We start from the raw sequence: 22664 nt of genomic DNA, 5'->3' as shown, positions 1-22664 counted from the left end.
CCCAGATATTGGGACAAAGGGGTTTTGTCAGAAATGAGGAAAACCCGTAGTTTATGTAGCAGTGTTCCCTAAATGTTTGGTGATCCTTTTATGGTAGAAGGTTTCTGTCCCTGGCTACCATACATAAATCAGTCAAGCTAAATAATCACTTTAAATGCTGTGAGGTAGGTTTTGGTATTCTACACAGAGATTTGGTGCTCTAGAATAGAGCTTTTGCAGTGGCATTTTCCTAAATGTCCAGCATACTTTTTTCTGTGCTATGCTAAACTTCACTGTGTTCTTTATACCCTCTTACAGCAGCTTTATTTATAAAATGCACTCCTAAAGGTAGCCAGATGAAGAAAACTTTGTGCTAAGCATATTCTTCCTCTTAGACTTCTTAAAAAAAATTCAAATAACTGATTAACCTGCCATTGTATCTTGTCCATTATGGCATTTTATATACAGGCTGTGCTTATCTAGATGCTTGGCTTATGTACTTTAATGTACAGTTGCATAAAGGCAACATATTCAGGATGAAATTCTGCCAGAAAGAAGCGAGCCCTAAAGGTGTTTGCATTTTGCCTATAGGTTGTGAGTTTCCTTTTTAAATGCCACCTTCTTTCCAGCATATGAGTGCCCTTGTCCTGGTTTTACTGGATGAACATCAGTATAGGCATATATCTAAATTGGGACCTGAGAAGCTGTCCTATGTCCCCTGCATGAAAACCTCCTATAGCTCTGTGGGTTAGGTGTTGGAAGCATTGGAGGTTTTTTTTTGGTTGGTTGTTGAGGGGTTTTTGGTGGTATGTTGTTTTGGTTTGGTTGGTTGGTTTTTTTACTGTGTACATTGCAGTGGCCTAAGTCGGTGATTTCTGGTGTTGATGTGTGGGGGCTGGTCTAGGAGTGCTGTATTGCTGAGTGTCAATTCTGTCATCGCAGAGCTGCCATTCAGGTATGATGGTGCCTGATCTGTGGAGGAGGAGGGGGGGAGTATCTTTCACCACATGGATCTTGCCACAAAGTCTTCAGTTACCCAGTTGCTAAGACTAGAATAACATTTTTTAAGTATTTCCCAGACATGACCACCATGATATTTTAGTATTTGGTATTTGTGTGGAGATCTCAGAGTCAGTAATAAGTGATATAAATTATGGCACCAAAAATAATGTTTGTGTATAGAGGCTTTTTAACCTTTTTTTTTTTTAAAAAAAAAAAAATGTTTGCTAAGGCATACTCCTGTGAATTGCAGAACCACCTAGAGAGTTCCTTGGTTAGTTTACTGGAGTAGGATCCTTAGAAAGCATCTACTCAGAGTTCAGTCAAAATCACATATGAACAAACCAAAATAGACTTGCCGTAGCTCTTACCCTGAGCCTGTGCACAGCAGAACAGGATTTGTCTAAGTCTCACAACTGAGCAGCTGAAGTAATTGGTTAAGTCTTGTGTAGTGCTTTGTCATAGGTTCTGAAGTTTGCAGGAAGAGGTGTAATCCTGGTGAGGGCAAGACTGAAAAGCAGGCATTCAATGGGTCCTGTGGTATGAGTAGTGAGTGGTTGCCTTCCAACACTTGCTGCAGGAAACCTTCATACATTTCTCTTGTCACCATTGCCAGAGCTCCTTCCTGTTTCTGTGTTTCTGTGGCAAAGTCAGTTCAGAGTAATTTTGTTCAGATTAGTGTCTGTCTTCATAATTTGTGGTTCATGTAATTTTCCTCTGTCACCAGTGCCTTGTTATGAGTGTTGCTTCAAAGTAGCTGGATTCCCAACAGCAGATGACGTGAGTGGAAGTCTGTTGTTGAGTTTACTGGGCCTTCTTTCTCTGCCTGTGTTTTCCCAGTGTTATTTAAAATGTGGAAACTTCCCCCATGACTCTTCTTAATGTGTTGGTTAGCTGTGTTTTACAGACAATGCAACTGACACCAGAGGTTTGATTTTTGTTGAGAGCATGCTGTGTGGCGGAGGTTTGGATTAGATACGTAAACCTTCTAGGCTCAGTCTCAGGTTTTGCCAAAAGTAACATTATTTTCCATGCCTAGAAATAACTGAAGCTGTGAAACAGTGTTATAAGCTTGGTACTTGTATGCCAAAAATCTAAGTCAGTTCAAATGCCTTCAGAGGTAAAATGATCAAGTGTAGTGTTAGCTTTGAAAGTCTGAAGTATCGTATATCATAAAAGGTAACATTTTAATATTACTATAATTTTCAACTTCTAGTAGAACTGAAAGTGTAAATTTTAATTAGCAGTTGAGTGATCTGATAATCAGAAATTCAGAGAAAAAGAAAACTTCTGAAGACTTAAATGGTTACTGTAATGCATGTAGGTGACCAGGTACTCCTAATGTGTGTTTGTATTTATCACAGATGTAGCAGCTGTGTACTCCTAGAGCACTTAGGTTTTATTTGAGGTGGTAACATCTAGATGCGAACAGAATCTGTCAGCTGTGTTGAGTTTGCCTCTGTGTTACATCTACTATTTTACTATTTGAGTATTTTAGTTCTTGTGAGGGATATAGACTTTCAGGTAGTAATTCTTGCATTTGTAGTAGATGACATTTGTTACAAGGATATTTATGTAAGAAGTTTCTGCTGCAACTCTTTAAGTCTGCTGCAATTAGCTGAACTTGCTGTGCTTTGTAGATCTTCTGTGACACTTCTTGCCTTGGCAGTGCTGCTGTTACATAACAGAGTGCTGTGGCATTTAATAAAGTTGCATTTTAGCTTTTACATTTATCCTTTGTAACTTGCTTACTTGGAGCTGCCCTGAAGCAGCCTTCATTTTCAAAACTGAAGAACTGCTTTAAAAAATTAACTTCTGCTTAAGGGTCAACCCCTCACACTTAAACCACTGCAACTGGCAGTGAGTTAGAGCTACCATTTAAAATGGGTTGTTCTGTTGGAGAATAAGCAATTATTTTTTTTTTCCTTTTGAAACAGGCAGAGTGGTGCAATATACAGAAAACACCTCTTCTTTTCCCTCCTCTTGACACACACCCTCTGAATTTTTTTCAGTAAAAACTTACTATCTTTTACTCCAAAGCTTTCAACTCTTGTTTTTTATCAGTGCTTGCACACACAAAAAAGTGTGCTAACCCCTTGATACCTTCCTTGTTTGCAGGACTATAGCCTAGAGGTCTTCAAACTCCCACTACTGGCTACTGTTGTCTTGTGTATCCAGCTCGTGCCTAAAGTTGTTTACCGTGACACTAAAGAAAGGAGTGAACAAGCTTTATCTGTTGTATGGGGACAAACTTTATCCACTTTTCTCTTTCACACTTTAGATCTCCCTTTTGTGTTGTCTTGAGGAGACTTTTTCCAGGCTCTTACTTCTCAAAGTATTCCACCTGGTGGCAAAATCAGGGAAATAGTTAATGGAAATGGTTTACACAGGCACAGATCAAGTAGTGCAAGAACCTGTAATACAAGTCCTAAGTTATTCCTGTTCCATATTTTATGGTAGAGAGAGAAAAATTAGAATATATTTGTGTGCCTTAAGTTTCATGTTTCTGGATTTTGCATTTCTAGTGAAGATGATTTGATTTAACACTTTATATTTGTATTCACTAAAGATAAATAAAATGTGATCCTCTGGCAGGGCAGTAGGAATGGAGGACATTCTAACAATGAGAGGACAGTACTGTGCATATAGTACTTCATTCTGTTTCATGAAAATTTTCACTTCTCTGTGTACCAGTCAAAGAGAAATTGAGACACTGTTGTACTTCCAAGTAAGGTAGGCTTCCAGATATTTTCTGGAATATTTGACTGCTTGTTTTAGAACAAATGAAAACAGTGACTGTCAGGAGTCATCTGGAAAATGGCCCTCTCTTTCAGGGGAAGGAAGAAGTTCATAATAGTGATTTTCGGTCTTGTAGTAAGGGAATTGAATGGGATCATTCAATTATTAAGTGTTAAGGGAATCTAACTTCTATTGTTCCTCCTTCCATTGATGAAAACTCTGCTATTAGTCTGTCCTGAGGCGCACAAGCTCTAGTCCTATATACTTTAAGACTGCCAATTCTCTTAATTTTAGAAATTGCAAGGCAGGAGACTGCTTGTCTTTTTATATTGCCAAGTATAAATACCTTTAAATGATATGTCTATGACTAGGAACTTACTCTTTCATACGCATTTGGGAAGCCCTCTGAATGATAATGCCCAGTAGCTGAATGTCCCAGTGTTCTTTGAGTGTTCAGTAGTCAGTCAGCTATCACGTTAAATTGATTTTGCGCTTTCTTCCCTGGTTTGACTTTCAAACCTAGTCTTAAATATTATCCTGAATACGCTTTTTATACTAAATGAAAGATCAGATTTTTATGATTCAAGTTTTCCATTTTTATATCTTCTGTGTTCTCTGTGTATACAACATGATTAAAATTGCTGAATTTACTTACCATATATTGTTTCTTACAGGCTAATCACAGAATATAGAAGCGTGACACTATTACAGTATGATTTAAATGATGCTTTATTTTCTGTAGATCAATGTCAGAGTAACCACAATGGATGCAGAGTTGGAATTTGCCATCCAGCCCAATACAACAGGCAAGCAGCTCTTTGATCAGGTAACTTATATATATTTCTGTGTATGTATGTGTACAGACACATAAAACTATTCTGGTTATTAAGGCATAGTTTAAGAAAGTGGAAGTATTCTTCTGTATAGATTATGTTTTTCCTTATGTTACCTAAACTGTGGTCTCAGTTTAAACTTCCTCATTACTTCTCATGGAATGTATTAAATTCAAAGACTACTCTGTGTAAACAGATTAACAGTGAGGCTTCAACTGAATGGTGAATAGAACTGCTTTGAAATTAATTTTTTTTTATGTCTAATGTTACAGTTGTAGCTGCAATATAATAGAACTATGCATATAAGAAATTTATATAGCCTTTACTATTGAATAATGAATGTAACAATTAAAGTTTAAGGAAAACTAACATATTTTCTTTTTTTCCAAGAACAGAAGCTGTAGATACTTTTTTCACTTCCCAAATATTAGAAAAGTAATGTTTTCCTATGATTCAGTTTGAAATTTAAGTTAAAAAACTCCGTAAGTGGAAAAGTTAAAACGATGGCTTTAATGTGCTTATGGATTGCAGACCCATCAGAACTACAGATTCTCACTTGTCTGTTGTACACCAAATGGGCTAAATGAATGATTTCTTAAAAAGGACTGTTCTCATATTTATTTCATGTGATGTTAGCCATCAGAATCTTGAAAACAATTTTTTGATCTAGGTTGTGGTGTTTTGTAGAAAATGTTAAGAATAGGAGCTTGTTAATGTGCTTTTTTGTTTTTTCTCAAGAAACCAATAAATATATATCTAAATCCAAGATGTAAGCATTTAGATAAAAATGCAGATGTATTTGAATTACTCTTCAAAAACACTTTAACTGTATCAGCAGTTATGTCTGGTAGAACTGTTGTGTCTGTCCACTATAGATGCATAAAGTATGTAATGATTGGGTATTAAGAGAAAGTAATGCATTGAAAGAGTTTTTCAAGAACTCCTTAAAACTTTTAATTGACCTTTAAGAGTCTATTAAATGTGTTAGTATATAAGTTGAAAGGAGGATAACGTTTATTGGTTTGTAACACTGAGCTTTTTCTTTTAGATAATTTGCTGGTTTTGTTTGAAATGACTGACTGACCTTCAGTGCTTTTACCTCTTGCCCAGTTCTCTTAACATCGGTAGCAATGTATCTTCAGTTTCTACATAGGAATAGACTTAATGATTCTTAAAAACTTAGAGAGGGGCTGTCCTGCTTTTTGCCTAACCCATACTATCATCAAATAAAAAGTCCAGTATTCTGTGGCACAGAAACCTGAAGCTGTTAACTTGTCTTTTGCCAACCTTTGCTATCATCTGCCATGCAGTATTGGGTGGGGTGACATTCTGCTGTGTAACCTCTTGTGCCCAGGTAATCGGGTTCTTGGACATTCACAAACGGGGAACAAAGATACAGGTCAGAACGCTTTTTCATGCTCTCTTCAGCTTTGTTCCTCAGTTCACTGTGTCGCGTTTGACCGATCTCACCAGCTCTTGCAATCAGCTTCTGCAAGTTTAAATTGAAGAATTGTTAGATCATGCAAAATCAACCAGCATAGTTGTGTGCGAAGGATTTTGAGCATGATGTTAGAATCATATGTGAGTTTGATAGAGTAATGTCAAGAGCTGAACTGTATTGCAAAATCAGCGTTAAATTTTTGGACAAAAGTTATGCTGTTCCTCTGTAGAAAGAGGATTGAATAGCACTGTTATTGAGGGGATTTGTCTTCAAAGTTTATGCAGAAATGGTGGACGTGACAGCAGACTACTTGATTATTGCTCTCAGAAAATAACCTCTCTGTGAATTTAGCTGTTGTCTAGTGTTCCCCTATGGTTTTGGTGAACAACTTGTCCTTTTTTTCTGTCAGTGGTTCTTTCAAGCTTTTAATTGGTGTTTTCTGGAGTTGTTGATTTGTTTCCCATTCCGTAAGTATATTTTCATCATCTTCATCGGCTAGCAGACATGAATTCAGGATATGACATCTATGGCGTTCCCTTTTGCTGTTGTGAAAGTCGGTAAAGTTCTTACTAATTGCATAAACCCTTTTTTTTAACTACTCGTATTTCAGAAGGTGTCTTAACATACTTATCATTAGTCCTTCTGTCTATCCTGTCAGTGGTTAGAATAGGCAAGAGGAGATCTATCCTCTTTTAGTCAACCAATTTAGCACCTCTAACTTTCCTAGGAGAGGAGGAACCCTGAGGTATGTTTCCACACACGGCTGTTAACGGTGGGGGTTGTTTTGTTTTGTTTTCAATAAGATGTTAGCACTGAGCATCAGTGCCTCTGGTTTACTGTAGTTGCCATTCAGAAAGAATGAGAAGGTTGTCTCCTATTTCGGGTTGTACTCCACTGTCCTTTCCAGGTATCTCAGAAGCCTCCCTTATGATCTTCAGAAGCTGACTCAATGAAATTCTTGCTACGTTGTCTTTGTGTGTCTGTTTTAATTTGCCAAAACACGTCTATTTCTCTAGTTGCTTTTCTTCTCCAAGAAGTTTTTATTGACTTATATAGTCAAATTGTAGGATGTGATGGTGGATAAATCTGGTTTACAAATGCAATGAAGACTTGCCTTAAGCCGCTTAATGAAGAGTCAGAATCAAACTCATAAGTTTCTCATTCTGTACTTAACTTTTCATGTCATGCTACTGCAGCACATAAGTGCTTATATTATCTTGGTATAAAGTTGCAGAGAATTTGTTTCCGTTGAGCTGAGAGGCGGTGATAGATTATACTCTTTCCTTATTTGTGGAGTCTGAAGTAAAAAAGGCTAATGTATAAGCTGGTTTTAGTGTTGATTTGCAAGCATGTGTAACTGCATTGCAGTAGACAAGTTGTCTGTATTGAATGTGCAGTGTGCTTCTCAGTGGAAGGGCTGTAGTTAGCAGGTGAGAGCAAAATGTTCTGACGTGAGCATAAGCACTTGTCTCCTTGTGCCTTATGGGCAGAGTTGTTGAGCATCTGCAGTTCTTACTACTTTTGCATCTTGGAGAGCTGATGAGGTACAAAGGCTCAGCTTGCACAGCTGCAAAGTAAAGAGCATTCTCAATCTGATAAAGCCATAAGTAGTTTGATCAGCATTGTATGGATTGTGCCAAAAGTAGTAGCAGGTCTGAAGTTTCTGTGTTGGGACACCAAATTCAATGTTACTCAGGTCTATACTATAACATAAACTTGTTTTGAACATTTCTGATGTTCTAAGGTAAATGATGTAGGAATTCTAGAGAAGATAACTGAGGTCACTAAAGGAATCAGGTTAGATCAATGAACATTCTTCATTCTGTGCTTTGGAGCTGGAAAGGTGAAAGGGTAGAGGAAGAAAAAAAGGTGCACTCTTGAATGATTGTTAAATAATAATACAAATGCAAGGCAACAGAAGTAAGTTTGCACAGCTATCTTGTGACATTTTCTAATTTTCAAAATCTTAATTTTGCAACCCGATAGTACTACTTTAAAATGGAGGAGGATCTATGTGTAAAATTCTATTTACTTCACATGCATCTGAATGCTTCCATAAAACAGCCTTCAGTAAACCAACTTGCCAGCATGGTCCAACCTGAGAACATATGTAAGTACTCCCATACTGGATCTTTTGGAGCCAGCGTTTAGTTATTTAATAATCTTTGCTGGACCTTTCTGATTGATTGCTTATTGAATGAACGTGTACTTTTACTATGCAAAAGGCTTGTAAGGTAGTTCCAAAGCTTCATTAATACTCTGTGTAGTAAAAGTGCTTCTTTTTGTTTGCTTTCAACCTGCTATTGAATGATTTCTGTTGATTCTCTTAAGTCTTAAATTATAAGGAAATAATGAATGTTATTCTCCATTTTTCTTCTACATGCCATGCAGGTTTTATAGACCTGTATTGTATTTTTCCTTTCTTCATTTCTCTGTCAGTAGCCTTAGTTCTCATCTCATCATGCAGAAAATGTTCCATGTCAATGATCATTCTTTTCAACATTTCTGAAACATTTTCAGTGCTGCAGCATCCCGTTTTAAGTTGATGTGACCAGTCCATATGTAGTATCAGAGATTTGGGAATAGAATCATAGAATCATTTAGATTAGAAAAGACCCTTGAGATCATAAAGTCCAACCATTAACCCAGGACTGCCAAGTCCATCACTAAACCATGTCCCTAAGCATTGCATCTATGTGTTTAAATTTTAAACATCTCCAAGGAATACCATAGACATGTATGGTAATATAACAGCTTTGTTGCTTTTTTCCTTTATAATAAGAGCTTTGCATAATTAAAATTGTTGTCTTTTACATACAGTATTTTGTTTTTATTAAATACCGTCTTTTATTGAGGTTCATCTTCCTTTTTACTGCTCATACACAGATCTTTATGGAAAGTTTTCTACAGCAGATTTTGTCATGTCAGTTTCATTCTTTTTTTTGCAGATTACATATGAAGTCCTGGAGGACTTCCCTAGTGGTTACTCTACAAGTCTGTTGTGAAAAGAGTTTGTTTTTTTTTTTTTTCTCTCCAACTAGTATGTCCATAAGAAGACCTTCCCTCTATTCAGGGAAAATTTTGTTTCTTTAGTAGCCTTTGGTGATAGACTGATCAGAAATCTTACAGGAAATCCACGTATGATTTATCAGCCAAATCATCCTTATTCCTTTTATCGTTAACTCTTCTAAGATATCAGAAATACTTTGAGAAAGCAATTCATCCTCATTACCTCATACTTGTCCACAAGTATTACCTGTTATTACTGTTTCACCAGTTGTCTTCTGTTGAGGTGGACTTGTCTGTAGGTCTGCAGATGACTTCCCATATGTGCTGTCAAATATCAGAGTCCTGTTTACTACGTTGTGTTCCTCAGGTGCTGAGTTTGATGTATGCAGTAAGCTGCACACTCCAGTTGGTAGTTTGGCAACACTGTGTTCGAGTTTTAGAGCTCTGAGAGGTGAATGCTTCCCTGAACTTGATATTTTGCTACTATTTTCATTTTTTTTGTTCTTGTAAAACCTGATTACATTTCAATTTGAGATGGTTTCTGTATCTTAGTTACCATTAACAAAGTGCTGATGGTTATGGATCATTTTATCTTCAGGTGGTGAAAACTGTTGGTCTACGTGAGGTCTGGTTTTTTGGGCTACAGTATGTGGACAGCAAAGGCTACTCAACTTGGCTGAAGCTAAATAAAAAGGTAACAATTCCCTAATATTTAGGCAAGTCTATGGTTTGTGATATACTTTTATAAGGCTTGCTGCTTTAATGTTGTAGGTGAGATGTAGCTGACTTCAAATTTAGTTGACAAGTTGCTTTTTATTTGCTTTAAATGACAAAATACATTGTTTGGTTAGTTATACAAGAATATGCAAAGCTGTATCAACATTTAATTTGAGAAGGAGATACCATTTCCTGTATTTCCAGTACCATGGTGATACATGCATGAGGAAAACTTAAATTCATACGATAGTCCTGTTTTCATGTAGTAAAATGTAATAGAATGTTTTACAGTGGGGGACGGGTGTGTGTGAAGTATTTGAGCTTTGGGAATTTGCATGAATACAGCTATAGATCTTTAAACGAGGCACCAATAATAGGCTCCTAAAGTTCTATTTAGGTACCTATCTAATAAGTAGATTGTAGGATAATTTATGTTTTGTTTTTTCCCATCAGCTCTGAGCACCTTGTATCTCTCAGCTTTTGGCAACCAGGCCATTTGACTTGGAATTCTATTTATGAATTTGAATGGTCACTTTTCATTTTAAAATTGGCTGTCATGTTATTAATGGAACTATATAGAATAAAGAGACTTTTGAGTTCAACTTAATCAAGAGTACCTTTTTTGTCTTCAGTATTTTGGGGGTAAATTGAGAGGTTTTTAGGAGCAAGTCCCACTGCCTGCATTTATATAATCTTTCCTTCTCCTCTGTGGTAAATCCAGCAAGTTAAACCTGCTAACCACCAAAGCTGTCTCCTAGAATTTCATGTGTGTCTTGTTTCATATGCAATATACATTGTAGTGCTACAAATATTTTGTAAGCCTAAAGAGAGGCTTGCCTCCAGTGGTTGGAGACTTACAGGATTTAGCACATTCACTTATGAAAAACACAGAAGACGTTGCTCTATGAAAGCCTTTAGCAACTTAAGTTGCTGGTGCAGTTCAGGAGCAACAAGAGTGTGCTAATTTCTTTAGTTTTGACTAAGGCAAGTTTTTTGGGTTTTTTGTGGTTTTTTTTAAAAAGCTTGTAACATTTCATTAAGTGCATCATAAACTGGCTCTAACTTGTAAATATTTGTGGTAAATACAGGTAAGATCCGATAAATCACAGAATAGATGTGGAAATAAGGTTTTATTATGGCAACAGCACAACTAATTGTTCATTGGTGAGATTAAATTGAATGCTGTGTATGTAAATCAGAGGCAGATGGACAATAATGAAAAGCAAGCAAAACTTAAAATTGACATATGAAATGTTGAATATAATACTTACGCTGCCTTATTTATGTGTTTAAATGGCTGCATTATATTTACAATTTTTGCTGTTTCCTACGAGTCAAGCAAACGGATCATTTCATGCATAGTGAAGAAGTTCTAGAGGGACTACTAAGTGCGCATAAAATTAAATATGTAATAAAGTGCTTGAGGAATTGGGATTTATGAGATTTACTATGAATGTACTTTTAAATAATAATTTTATTTGATGTTAAATTTAGTTTCATTGTGAATGTTTTTGCTTTAGTCATAATCAGGGCTGAAAGCTGAGCCCAAATGAAATGGAAAATTCTACATAAAAATGAGGTTTTGTTGAAATTTGAAGTAGACATTTACTTAAGATGACCACATCGGATTTCTTCACAGAAATCATGATTATAAGGCTTATGCATTCTAGGAAAAAAATGTGATTAATGCAGGTATGATTTTTGCATAGGAACAGAGCACATGTATTTAGTTCAATAGTTCAAAGACTTTTAAAAGAATCCACTTTACACTTAATGTACTGTAGTTCCAGCTAAAGAAATCTTGTTAGACTCTAGTTTGTTACTTCCTGCAGTTCATCCTTGGATATAGTTTTGATTTAAAAAAATTGTGTTACAACTTCTTTTTTTTCCCAGATCTTTACTGTGATAAATACAAATTCACATAAGCCCACAAAAAACCTCTTAAACCAGCCTTTGAGTAATATTTAAAAATTGTCTGATTTATCCAAATTGGTGTACTTGATTCAGTGCCACATGAGCATTTAGTGAGTTCCACCGTGGGCTTGTCAGGAAGCATTGGATTTCAGAGTAGAGGAGCTAAAGAGTTCATTACTAGAGTTAATTATATATTAATATACCATTTAGTGCTCTTTTTATTTTTCTTTATTCCTCTCTATCAGGTAACACAGCAAGATGTAAGGAAAGAAAACCCTTTGCAGTTTAAATTCAGGGCCAAGTTTTTTCCAGAGGATGTATCTGAAGAGTTAATTCAGGAAATAACTCAGAGACTTTTCTTCCTGCAAGTCAAAGAAGCGATCTTAAATGATGAAATATATTGCCCACCAGAAACCGCAGTTCTTCTGGCTTCTTATGCTGTCCAGTCCAAGTATGGAGATTACAGTAAGGAGATACATAAACTAGGCTACCTAGCGAATGACAGACTTCTCCCTCAGCGGTGAGTGAAACAGTTTTTGCATCATCTGCTTATATAAACTTGATTACAGCACATTTTTTGATAATTTAAATATTAAGTGATGATGTGCATTTAATGGTAGCTTCCTTAAGAGTGCATGTCTTGCTAGTAGAATTTAGAGATCCTAATTTAGACTCTTAAATAACAAAGAAGCATCTCAACCATGTGGTTCTTGAGACCTGTTTCCTGTCCCATCCACAACCATCTGCATGGATATTTAGTTGAAGAAATTTTCAAATTAGTACAAAATTATCTAATGTTCCTGGAGGCTTGCTTCTGCTAAATTACAATAAAAATAATCTAATATAGAAGTCAATAAGATTCATTTGATACTCCTTTTCTTCAGTTCTTGATGGTTTTGTACATTAAATTATAATAATTTCCTGAAAATAATTATAAAGTGCATTGCAAATAAAATATATTGCATAAAAATGCTAGCCTGGACAGAGAAGTTAGAAACTAAATTGTTGCCACTGTTGTTGAGTATAAACTTATTTTGTGTCAGCTGATTATCTAATTGGTTAGGAAAAGTAAGCACTGAGATTATAGTTCTGTTTCTTTATGCAACTGAAACCATGCTCCTGGCGTGTTTTGGCAGCAAGAGAAGTATTGCAACAAAAATGTATAGAGTTAGACAATTTTTTTATGTGTGTAGATGAATCCATAGTGATGTATCGTGGACAAATGTGTGATTAATAAATGCATAACATTAATGCATCTTCAAAGAAATGAGAGCCATGGAAGAAATCGAGGTTTCTTTAAAAAATCATATGCTTTGTCTCCTTGGTTTGAAAACTAAAAGTGGAAACTCAATCATTAGTGTAACTAAGCTTGAGAATTTTCTAGCAAGCAAAAAAGCCTTTTGAAGGATTGTGGTAAAGTACTGAAAAAAATATTTCTGAAAATGCTTGAGATTTTAAAAAATCCTGGCTAAGAATTTGTTTTTGGCTGTGTACTGCCTTCTTGTGATGGTGAAGTCTATACCACTTTCGAGAAAAGTACTCTTTGTTAGGAAAGCAGGGAGATGCAGAACCAGTAAAACTGTCATTACTGAATATGTTAGTTCACAAATCTTGGGTTTTGCTCAGTTATGATGACAACCTGTCAACACTGGAGTACTTGTGTACAACACAAATTCAAATACTTAAGATGCTCCTTTTCAGTAGACAAATGTTCAGATGATCTCCGAGCATATGCTTTCAACCAGTCGTGTGCCAGTCTGTACTGAGTGAGCATGTTGCTTTTGTATTCATTCTAACGCAACTATTCATGTTTTGTGTCCTGTTACCATGAGATTTCCAGAAAACCAGCAAGTGCATCATAAAAATACTTCAGAACAATATTATGTCAAAAATACTTGTTTCCCAAAGTAGACTAGCTTTCAAAATTTTACTGAAAAGGGTGAGAAGATTTGCAGTTCCCATTAATTGTAGAGTCATAATGTTCACTTGTCAAACTACTCCGTATTTCTTGGCTCAAAACTGAGCTGGGTAGCACAAGGCATCAAGTCCTTGCTGAGTTACTCTGTTGCAATAGTCCTGGCATATCTGCTAGTGATGTTTCATCAATAGCATGTGAAGAGGGGATGGAGGGAACCAAATGACAACGTGGCTATTGCCAAAGATACTGCCAGCTATGAGGATATCATAGGAACACAGAATCATTTGAGGTTGGAAGGGGAGCTCTGAAGATCATCTAGTCCAGTGCGCCTCCTCAAAGTTAGTCACCTAGAGAGGTGATCGATGCTCCATACGGTTAGTGTTTAAGAGGCGTTTGGACAGTGCCCTTAATAATATGCTTTAACTTTGGGTCAGCCCTGAATTGGTCAGGCAGTTGGACTAGATAATCAGTATAGGTCCCTTCCAACTGAAATAGTCTATTCTAATTACAGCAGGTTGTTCAAGGCCTTTTCCAGTTGGGTTTTGAATATTTCCAAGGATGCTGCTGCCTCTCTGGGCAACCTGTTGTAGCGTTTGACCACCTTCGCAGTAAAAAAATAAAACACTGTGTGCATGTGTATTTCACCTGTAGGCATTGTCTTGTGTCTTTCAACTCAAACTCAATTCTAAAAGAGGAAAGTGCATAGAATTTCTGTAAAGTAGATACTTTTTTGGAAATTTTGGAAATTTTAATTTGGAAAGCTCAATTCACCATGAGGGTGACTGAGTAGCTGGCACAGGTTGCCTGGAGAGCTTGTGGAGTCTCCCTCCTTAGAGATATCCAAAAGCTGTATAGACATGGTCCTGGGCAACTGGCTGTGCGTGACTGCTTGAGCAGAGGGGTGGACAAAGTGGACAGAGGTCACTTCCAACCTCAACCATTCTGTGATTCTGTGAAGAAGAGCTTGGGAGCAGGGCTTTTATTTTCAGGTGGGCACTTGTGGGGCATAGTGCTGGGATAGTGTACTTTGCAATATCCTGTTTTGTCCCTTTTTTTTTTTTTTTTGTTAACTTTATGCTATACCACTGTGAAAGCTTTTGAACATTTTGTGAATGTCTGCTGGAGGAGTAGAAGAAATAATGGTGGAAAGCAGCTCGTAGTGTAGATACCACAATGTAAAAATCAGGCCTCATTTAATTACAGAAATTCTTTAATAAATTAACATTGTCCTAGAAGACTTGGAATTAATTTTTTTATGTAATAAAACTTGTAAAAGATTGCCAGGATGCTTTTTGGTTATTACAGACAGAGCAAGTTGTTCTTTGTGTATTCTGTAACAGGCTTCCGTAAGTATTAAATTTAGGGCTTATACTTACATGCAAGGCTAAAGATGAGAAAAGAAACAAAAGGTATGTCCTGTCATTGCATGTTCTTGTGTCATTTATCTGTGAACATGTAAACTTGGTGCAGGTACAAAACCTAAAACACCTGCCTCAGTTTTGAGGAGGAGAGCCTTGACAGGCATGCACACTAGGCAAATCAAAATGTGATAATGGCTACCAGTGAAAAGTGCACTTCACTAGATATGGGGCAAAGTAGGAAATAGAGTGGCAGAAAGATGCTATAACAGATGAAATACTGCATTAGTATCTTCTGCATCACTTAGTCTATTCCTTATTGTACTTTGCTAAAAAGTGCAGGGAGAAGTAGTAAATCCTTACTTTCATGAGTAAAGAAAAAGGAAGGAAAACAACTGTTCTGACTTTTAGAATAAGATTATCTTGTAGTCTTTCTTTTTTTTTAAATTGTCATTTAAAACAGTTTTTCTAGGAATGCTTGAAATGCTAGGTGCATGGAATAAAAGCATAATAAAGTTGTCATATGCATTTGATTTCTTACTGTAGTACTACATTGAAAGTTCTAGTCAGTCAAAATACAATTCCATCATTGCAGCCTGCCGAGTGTAAACTTCAAATAGTTTTCTGAAACTGCTTCGCTATTGATTTTATTTATTAAAAACCGAATCCAAACTGTAAACTCAACAAACTAGTCTGCTAACTTGTCTTGATATGTTACTTTATCTTTCAAGCTTGAGTGTATCTATGCATACCTAGAGATTAATATGCACCATTGTCTTATAAGGATTTTATAGGCCTGCATTTTCAGGTGTTCCAAACATACTAGATTTCATGACTTTACTGAGAGTTGAGATACACCATGGTATGACTTCTACATTACAAAGAGTTCAGAATACCATGAAAAAAGAAGTGATTTCACACAATTGTAAGAGCGTATTTGTTGATATTCAAAGTTTCTGTGTTTGTCTGGGTTAAAAAGATGAGCAGCATATAGGAAGACATGTTCAAGTTTATTCCATTAAAGCATGTGTTATGCTGCATAACCAAACTTCTTTTTGTAACTTTAAGATACTAAATTTGTTGTCATTGTCATTTACTAGCAACAACTTCTATTCACAGGGTGTTAGAACAGCACAAACTGACAAAAGAACAGTGGGAAGAAAGGATACAAAACTGGCACGAAGAGCACAGAGGAATGTTAAGGTAATTATGTAAAAAATGTTCCAAGACCTTTAAGGGTTTTTATTATTATTGGGATGTATTTGGGGAGGTGGCATATTTTATTTGGCAACTGCTTGCTTTTACTTTGACCGGGGTAGGCGGTTATCAAAAACTTCCATGAAAGCTTCAGTGAGGTTTGAGATTCCAGTTAGGTTATTGGCTTACTTACATGATTTCTGGTAAGGTTGTCAAGTGCCTTTGACCACAGTTGTCTGCCTTTTAAAACATATTTAGTATTTCCTTTGCTCACAAGGTGAAAAGACAAAGTGTGATGATTGGACTGTACTTTGGTATTACACTGTAGAGCTCTATAAGTAGCTTGAGTCAATGTACGTGTGAATTTCAAAGAGAGATGTAATTACAAACCAAATTTTACACTAGTTATTCTGCAGTACCCTTATTCCTGCAATGTACTTTTGATTTTTCTACACTATGCCATTTTTTTCTTCTTTCATCAGGGAAGATTCTATGATGGAATACCTTAAGATAGCACAAGACTTGGAAATGTATGGAGTCAACTATTTTGAAATAAAGAATAAAAAAGGAACTGAATTGTGGCTAGGAGTTGATGCTTTGGGTCTGAATATTTATGAGCATGATGATAAGTAAGTGGCTAATACTAATTTTGCAGTTCTGTCCTAGGAGGTTCTATCTGAGATTACAGAAAAACCACCCTATTGTGTGTTAAATAACATCTAGCAAAACAGATTCTCAAAGACCTTCTAATCTACGTAAAAAATACAAAAAGATATAGATGTTAACTGCCAGAGTATTTGAATCTTGAACATTAAATACAGATGCAAAAGAAGGGAAAGGAAGAGCAGTTCTGTGTAAACTGAATTTTATGTTGCTTAATATGGCTATATGGTAGCTAGACCATCTTTATATGGCTTCTTTCTGTACCTTTCCTTCCCTCAAGACTTTCTTTTCAGTCACGATGAAAAGGACATTGAGAAGCTGAGCAACATATTTAATGAGAAACATTTTGTAAAAGCAGTAAATAGGTTTTCATGCTCTAACAGCTATAACTCTATGAGGTGAAAGCTTTTAGACATCAAAGAAAATAGATTAATCTTGTGTCCTGATAAAGAGATCAAACATTCTGTGCTACTTGAAGAGAGGTAAAGGTGAAATGTACAAAATCTGAAGAATCTGAGAACAGAACAACAAACTTATTCTTTTGTTTCTTTCCAAACACTTGTTAATAACATCTGATATCAACAGTCCTTTCACAGTGATTTGAAGTTAAAACATGATATGTCAAAACCCAGATAACACCTGTCAACTGAACTGAAACTTAATGTTCTTCAATGTATATATACTCTGTAACAAAATTCTCTAAGCCTTAATTGCCATTAGATGGCAATATAACTCCTGAAAAAAGGAAATATTCAGAAAGCATTCAGATCAGATGAACAATCAACCAATTTTAGTATTCTTTAACTCCTGATAGTTAGCAATTAAATGCTTAAACTTTCCCTAATGCTTGCAATTAAGATAATATGAATTGAAAAAACTTTCTGTGCTCATAGAGAGAAATATTTACAGTTACGCAGTTGTTGTGTAACACTGTAATAGTTTCCGAACTGAATTTATTTTATTTGAGATGCAGGGGAAACACATTTAACTTGAACTTTAGAAATGTAATAACACATATCTTGCATCTGAGTTTAAATAAAGTACAACATTGCTGAAGGCTAATTTAATTTAGTCTTTGAAATGTTGTAACTTTTCTCAAATTTAAATATTCTTTTAATTGAAAATAGAATTATCAATAGCTTATAAAGAATCAGTACATGATTATGATGTTTTGCATCTATTAAATGGTAGTAAAATAAGTCACAAATAAAAGTTTCTTCTGTTACAGTGCCATGTAGTTTATATTTGTTTGATGGAATAAGGTGTAAAAAAACCAAGAAAAAAGTCTAGCAAAATATGCTTGAATGGTTGTTAAGTTTTGTAAATGTAACTGAGGGTGATAGTGAAAATGGTGCAGAGTTAAGATTTAGTAGATGTAAATAAAATGCATATCTTCAGTGCTTCTAATGAGAACTTTTTCTCTTTGAAGGCTGACACCCAAGATTGGTTTCCCTTGGAGTGAAATAAGAAACATCTCTTTTAACGACAAAAAATTTGTCATAAAGCCAATTGACAAAAAGGCCCCTGTAAGTAGTGTGTAGAATAGTATGCCTTAGTATATGAAAAGATTTAAGCCTGCAGGGACTTGCTCTGGTATTATGGCATGAGTATATTTTTTTTGTGCCATTTATTATTCTAATTGGTAGAATAGTCAGAAAGCAAAAGGATATTTTTATTTTCGAAGTATTGTCATGTCATGTTTATTTTCTGTCTTCATTCTGGTTGATACTTTTAAGATTGCTGCTTTTTTTTAAAATTTAAGTCAATTAATATTTCGTGTTGTGTTGAAAAGATGCTAAATTCTCTGGCCTCCCACCTATATTTTTCTTTTTTTTGTATTACAGGGGCACATTTCATGAGACTTTCTAGGTCAAAACTCTTCAGAAGTAAGAGTAGAGAACAGTCTTACTTTTTCAGAAGTGTAGCTAGTTTACAAAAGATAATTTTTATTTAACCTCCACAAGGAGGCATCCAGGTGTAATTTTGAATTTATCTTGCAAGTTCCTGACAGTAACTAGATGTATAGATTATGGTGTTGGATTGCTCAGAGGATGAATGTCAAAATACTTTTAAGTTTAAATTTAAAAAATGCAAGCATGCAGTAATGGTTTGAATCTTGTCACAACTGTATTTTTAGATTAATGGATTTGCTGAAATTATTTTTGCTAGGATTTTGTTTTTTATGCACCCCGACTGAGAATTAACAAGCGAATTTTGGCACTGTGTATGGGAAATCATGAATTGTACATGAGGAGGAGGAAACCTGATACAATTGAAGTGCAACAGATGAAGGCCCAAGCTAGAGAGGAGAAACATCAGAAACAATTGGAAAGGTAATTAAAAAACTTCCGTGAAAGAGAAAAAAATTCTTCTACCCTTTTAAGAAAACTAAGTCATAGAATATCAGACATCTTGGCATTCTAGAAAAAAGAGCTGCTTTTCTTTCTGTAATATGTGAGCAGGCTTGTGGAGTGGCTTGGCTCACCTGTCTTAATAGAAAGCAGTATCGGTTTTGAGCTTTCAGCATAGTAATAGTAGCTGTACCCTTGTTTCTCATGTTTTTGTGAAACAGGCTTAACTCTGTTGCTTGATCCTTAGGGACATTTATACTCTACGGGTGAACGTTTAAAGCAAGTTCAGAATGTCATGGCTTACCTTTTGTATATTTTAAAAAATACTGTTACCATTTCTAGTCCAGATGGAACATCATGTCTAAAATGCAGGTGTAATTGTGGATTTACCTGGTCGAACCATAACCAATGTTGCTAATCAATTCTGTTCATAAATTGGTTTTATGCAAAGTATTTTGAAGCAGAAATTTGGTGGTTCTTGCATTGTAAACAGAATTTGAAACACTTAAAATAACGTGCTTCTGCTGTAGTTGAGTAAACTGAAAAACAGGCTACTAGCATCCTTAGGCTAGAATTTAATCTGAGGTTAGAAAAACTTTTACTATTTTTTTTTTCAGGGCACAATTAGAAAATGAGAAGAAAAAGAGGGAGATGGCAGAAAAAGAAAAGGAAAGAATAGAGCGTGAAAAGGAAGAATTAATGGAACGCTTAAGACAAATCGAGGAACAAACAATGAAAGCTCAGAAAGGTGAGCTCTTGCTGGTCCTGGATTTCTTATATCTGATAACAATATTTAGTTCAGTTCCACAGTTCTGCTGGTATGTGTGGGTTTTTGTTGCTTTTTGTGTTTTATTTATTTATTTTACTAATAATAACAAGAATTTAGTGGTGTATTATTTGAGAGATTATTTTTCAGTGTTAAGAGTTATGAGATGGTATGCATGTATATGTGTGTATATTAGGAATTGGTTTTATATTACAAATATAGCAAAAGTTTCACTCTAATAAAAAGGAAATGAATGTTTACACAGTTCAACTCAGAATTATGAAGTGCTTGAAGTGCTGAAAACCTGGAGCTGGAGGGAACAGGGAAATTGGAGAGGAAAATTCAAAGTATTTCCTTTTAGGATTTTGTTGAATTTAACTTTTCATTTGGGTTGTTCCTTCATTTTCCTATTCCCTTATAAGTCTTGAGAATTTTAAAACTAAAATCTTGTCAGTTTTTAGTGAATTAATGTGGTTTCACCAATCACAGCTCTGTGTTGAACCACCCCATAGAGTCCCTGCTGCTGCTCCTTCCCAGTTGCTCCTCTCCATGTTCTTGTTTTGCTTCAGGTTGGGTTCACCTTCATAAAAGTTTTTTTCCTCTCATGTTCATAACTGTTGGCTTCAGGCATTATAGAGAGAATTACTGACTAAACCTGTGCACATAAATAACATGTGCCTGGCACTATTCTCCAGCTCTGCCCCTGCATTTTTCAGTCTTTCAGTGCAGAACAGGTTGGACACATCCAGACAGGTAACACGTGAACTGTGCCTTGGAATTGTTTAAGTGAGAGCTATTTAGTTCAGCACAAAACAGTGTCAGGGTGATTCTAAAGGTTTAACGATATATATGCTTTCTCATAACTTCTGTAAGCGATATAGCGTAACTTCTGATTCAATATATAATGTTTATGTGTTGCTGGTCTTTTTAGCTTTCTATTCACATATGGAAAAGGGTTTATATAAATGATGTCTGCATTCTTTAGTTGACTTGGTAGTTACGTGTTCTCCATCTTCACAGAAAGATTTTGAGTAGCATTTTTAAACATTTATGCATTTTATTTCATTTGCTAAGTACTGCTTTAGTACAACTCCACATACTTGTAATACCGTTCGTTTAATTTTGTAACTGAAGTCATAGACCTCAGAAACAAATGGAAGAATATTGATTACACGAGACGTACTTAAAACTACAAGTGTAAAGATTAAGCATGTGTCAGCATACCTGGGGAGGAGCTTTTATGGTATTAAAGCCTGTGGTGAAGGGTAAATGGATCGTTCCATTAACTGAGCAGTTGTTTAGGTTTTCTGGTGAAGGAATCTATGGCAGCTGTGCCTAGACAAAAACATAGTGGAAAATTTGTCATTAAAGTCAGCAAGGAACTTCAGGAGGAGTTTTTTTCATAGTCACTTCATTTTGCACATCAGAGGAATGTATTTTGCCTGTGCAAATCTTACCTTGCAGAACTGGTAGATTATTACTACGTCCTATTTCACTCAAGGTTGTTCTGCCCTTTAGATTGCAGTATTTTGCTAACCAGGCAGCTAGACAAATATTATCGCTCCCTTGATCTGAAATTTTCCTGTTTGCATCTTTTTGGCTCTGTTCTACAGAGTTTTTCTGACCCTTCCAATGGGTCTTAGACCATTGTGCTGGAGGCACGTGCCTAAATTGCCTAAGTTGCATTAAGGAGTCTTTGTCAGGCATTTCAATAGAATAGAAGAGGGGCTTGCTCTTTTACTGAAAGAGTATGATTCAATGTATATAAAGTCTCCTTAGTAGTAAGAGTGAGGGCGTATGTGCATATACGTACAAATACATGTACATGTATTTGGGTGTTTACTTTTATCAGTGAGGTGATTAATTTTCTGAAATGCTGGGCTGTGATAACTGTCAGGTGAGATGAAGTATATCCAAAGTATGTCTTGCTGGGGATGGAGGGAATCAAGCACAGAGCATAGCTTCAGGTAACATGCTCAACAGCTCTTCATAGCTTGAGGCAGCCTTGTAAGTCTTTGTCATCTTTCTACGTTATTTTAAGTGTGTTACAGTTGTTATCTGTGTTATGTATGAGGAAGAGCTAGGTAGTAATACCTTATCTGCAAACGTTCCTTTTGGCAGAGCTAGAGGAGCAGACTAGGAGAGCTCTAGAACTGGATCAAGAACGAAAGCGTGCAAAAGAGGAAGCAGAGCGGCTGGAAAAAGAGCGTCGAGCAGCTGAGGAAGCTAAAGCTGCTCTAGCCAAGCAGGCAGCTGATCAGATGAAGAACCAGGAGCAGCTAGTAAGAAGCTTTAACCCTATTTAAACCTTTTGAAACAAGTTGGAAAAGATAATTGAGAATTTAGCCTTTATTCTTGATTATATCTGTTTTGTCAAATGGCTAAGCATATTGAAACACATGTAAAAGTATGGAAAATACTGTTATGGATTGTCATGAGAACTTTTTTAGAAAACTGCATTGGATTTGCCAGTTTTTGCAAGTAAAAAATAGAACCCCAGAGCTGTAGGAAATTAAATGAAGTGGACATTTCAGAGTGACAACACTTATTACATTCTCCTTCTAATAGTGTCAGGCTTATTCAGCTAAGAACAAGAGTAGCTTCCTTCTGCAGTCCACTGGGAAGCCTGTTCTCTGAGGCAGGTCTGTTCTGAAGCGTGGTGGTGGTGGTGAGTTGGTGGCACTGTAGTTTGGGGTTTTGAAGGGTTTTTTGGGGGGTCAGTGGGTGGGGTTTTTTGCCTCTGTTTCCAGCATTTACAGTATCTTCTCAAATTCTGTGCT

General features: G+C 35.9%; 1 protein-coding gene across 1 annotated transcript in view; it reads left to right on the top strand.

The window, feature by feature from the left end:
- Positions 1–22664, top strand: part of RDX (radixin) — a 41513-nt gene that overhangs the window by 13830 nt on the left and 5019 nt on the right. The window contains exons 3-11 of the mRNA XM_056329804.1: positions 4460–4543; positions 9599–9694; positions 11877–12151; positions 16027–16110; positions 16587–16733; positions 18197–18293; positions 18937–19100; positions 19736–19866; positions 22006–22166. Coding sequence (XP_056185779.1) covers positions 4460–4543; positions 9599–9694; positions 11877–12151; positions 16027–16110; positions 16587–16733; positions 18197–18293; positions 18937–19100; positions 19736–19866; positions 22006–22166 — 1239 coding nt within the window. The remainder of the gene's footprint in view (positions 1–4459; positions 4544–9598; positions 9695–11876; positions 12152–16026; positions 16111–16586; positions 16734–18196; positions 18294–18936; positions 19101–19735; positions 19867–22005; positions 22167–22664) is intronic.

The sequence above is a fragment of the Falco biarmicus genome, chromosome 2, assembly GCF_023638135.1.
Source record: "Falco biarmicus isolate bFalBia1 chromosome 2, bFalBia1.pri, whole genome shotgun sequence".
Lineage (NCBI taxonomy): Eukaryota > Metazoa > Chordata > Aves > Falconiformes > Falconidae > Falco > Falco biarmicus.
Note: the sequence above shows the minus strand (reverse complement) of the source record. Positions and strands in the feature narration are given on the sequence as shown.